Source organism: Pteropus alecto, unplaced genomic scaffold, assembly GCF_000325575.1.
Source record: "Pteropus alecto unplaced genomic scaffold, ASM32557v1 scaffold8, whole genome shotgun sequence".
NCBI classification, from domain to species: Eukaryota; Metazoa; Chordata; class Mammalia; order Chiroptera; family Pteropodidae; genus Pteropus; species Pteropus alecto.
The window spans coordinates 23,324,769-23,327,230 of record NW_006494609.1 but is presented as its reverse complement, the minus strand read 5'-3'; the positions used below and the strand labels follow the sequence as shown (position 1 = coordinate 23,327,230).

The 2,462-nt window shown below is 69.3% G+C and overlaps 1 protein-coding gene across 1 annotated transcript in view; it reads right to left on the bottom strand.

The window, feature by feature from the left end:
• AMN (amnion associated transmembrane protein) overlaps positions 1–2,462 on the bottom strand; it is an 11,835-nt gene that overhangs the window by 3,936 nt on the left and 5,437 nt on the right. Inside the window, exons 4-9 of the mRNA XM_006925669.2 lie at positions 1,418–1,505; positions 957–1,174; positions 651–788; positions 383–491; positions 200–282; positions 3–38 (exon numbers count right to left, since the gene is read on the bottom strand). Of these exons, the coding sequence (XP_006925731.1) occupies positions 3–38; positions 200–282; positions 383–491; positions 651–788; positions 957–1,174; positions 1,418–1,505 (672 nt within the window). The remainder of the gene's footprint in view (positions 1–2; positions 39–199; positions 283–382; positions 492–650; positions 789–956; positions 1,175–1,417; positions 1,506–2,462) is intronic.

The window sequence follows — 2,462 nt, the reverse complement described above, 5'->3', positions numbered from 1 at the left end:
ACCTTAGACACGGCCACTCGCAGGCCCTGGTACTGGGGCTGGACAGGAAGACAGAGTTGGCCCGAGAACTCGGCCCCTCGGCGACGGTGGGGACGGGGTCAAATGGTAGAGAGTGGACGCGTCACTAAGGAGGCTGGGGGGGTCCCAGGCGAGGGCTGCGAAGGTGGTGGGGACCCGGGTTGGGTCGCGGCCCCATTACCAAGGTCAAGAAGTCGTGCAGCAGCCGCGCCCGGAACCTCTCCAGGTCAAAGGCAGGGCCGTAGGTCAGCGACACGACGGCTCCTGCGGCAGGAGAGTAGGGGTCAGCGCCGCGCTGGCCAGGGACCGATGGGGAAACTGAGACAGGGAGCGAGCCAGGCAGGGGCCGGGCGGGGACGCTCACCGCAGAGGTCGCAGCACTGCCCCTGCGGTCGGAGGGCGTCACGGCAGGCGGCCGAGGGGCAGCGGCCGCCCAGGGGCTGGAGCAGGGCCGCGCAGATCCCCGGCTGCACCTGGGGGCGGGAGCGGAGTCAGCGCAGAGAGGGCGAGGGGCCGCCCGCGAGGTCGGTCGCAAGCGGGTCGGAGACGGCTGGGTGCAGGGGCCCCAGGCCCAGCGCCGCCGCCGCCGCCCCCGCGCGGTGCCCACGTCGCCCGCTGTGGGCCCTGCTCACCTCGGCGTTGCCGCAGACGCAGCCCGACCGGTCAGCGCAGGCCTCGGAGCCCACGCTCAGCGTGCCCGGACCGTGAAAGCGCAGGCGGCCGGCGCGAGACTCCAGGAAAACAGTCAGGTCCTCGTCGCGCGTGAAATTCTACGGTGGCCGAAACGCCAGCGGAGCCAGCCCGAGGAAGGGACAATATCGGCGTGCTCAGAACCCACGGGTCCGCACTACAGGGGTGGGAGGCGCTGGGGGAGGAGCCCTGCCAGGGCCCGGCGCGGGGCCGACACCGAGCCGCCTCGTCCCTGCGCCCCCACTTACCTGGCCCAGGGCCGAGACGCTGTGGACGCGCACGGTGCGGGCGTCCGGGCCGAGGTCCACCCGGAAGGAGGTGTCGGGCGGGAAGACGACGTCGTCGTGGCGGCAGGGCACGCGTTCGGCGTCCACGGAGAAGAGGCCGTGAGCCGCGAACTCGGAGCGCCACGAGCGCGGGTCGTGCCAGGAGAAGCGGTCGGGGTCGAGGAAGACGGCAGGGGCACCTGCGCGGACGCGCGAGCCTGAGCTCGGCCCAGGCCCTCGCGGAGACGTGCCCGTCCACGCCCCGCCCCCAGACTCGCCCTCCAACCAGGACACGCTCCCGGGCCCCGCCCCGACGACGCCCCACCCCTAAGCCGGGCCCCGCCCCCGAGACACGCCCGCGTGGCCCCGCCCCCGGCACGCTCCAACGCGGACCTCGCCCTTCCCGCGCGGCCCCGCGTCCGGCCCCGGCCTCGCCCTCTCACCTGCGCTGCAGTCCAGGTCCGAGCTGGTGTCGGAGGCGCTGAATCTGGCTCCTGAGGCCAGAACGAGTTCCCCGTCCAGTGGCAGGAGCTGCAGGAAGTGCAGGCTGAGGCGGCGCCACGCGGTGTTCCAGGGCGTCCGAGGGTCTCACTCTGCGCCCACCCCCGTCCCCCGTGTCTCTGGGGAGGAAAACCTAGACCCTGGCCAAGGGAGCTGGCAGGTGAGGGTCAAATAGGTGGGGGGGGAGCAGAGCCGCTGGCCAAAGAATTGGACCTACCCTGAGACCTGGGCGCGTGGAAAGTTTGGGGCAGGGGCCCCTCCCCAGGGCTGTCGCCCTCCCCTGTCACCCCGGAGAAACTGCAAGCCAAGGGCTCATGGGTTCCAGGAACCCACGTCGGTGGGAAGTCTAAAGGCACCCTTGAACCTTGCGAAAGAGGGGAGGAGGCTACAGTTGGACGGAGAAGGGGTGCCAGAAATGGCGGGAGGGTAAGGGGGCCCTGCAGTCGCCCCTGTCTCCCCTCCAGCCTGGGCTCCACCATGGCAACTGGTTCACCACAGAAAAGCCTTGGCCCTCAGCTATTGGCAGCAAGAGGGCCAAGAGAAGGAAGACTGGCCCCCCTCCGCTCCCCTCCCCTCCCGGCCCCAGGATCCCACCACCATTCCTCTTGACAGGATCCCCCCCGCCCCGCCCCGTGATTAGGGTTGGAGGTGAGTGCTGGGGTCATGAAGAGTTCAGCCGAATCAAGGGCCATCTCCCCAGGGCCCAGCCTCCTGTCCCAACCCACTGGGCAAGGCCTGCCCTTCGGCCTGTCCCCAAGCACTGGACCTGACCAGGAGGCCAACCTCTGCAGGGACATGGGGCCACAGACCAACTACGCCCACACCGAAGGGCACAGCACTGTGACAACAAGGCAGCCCCACCCCCAAGCACCAGGGCGCGCCCGGAAGACGGACACAGGATGCCTCAGGAAGAGGGGAGATGTTAGTGATGTGTAGCAAGAACTCATTTTTTAAAAAGAAACAGGGAAAAATATAAATAAGTTACGA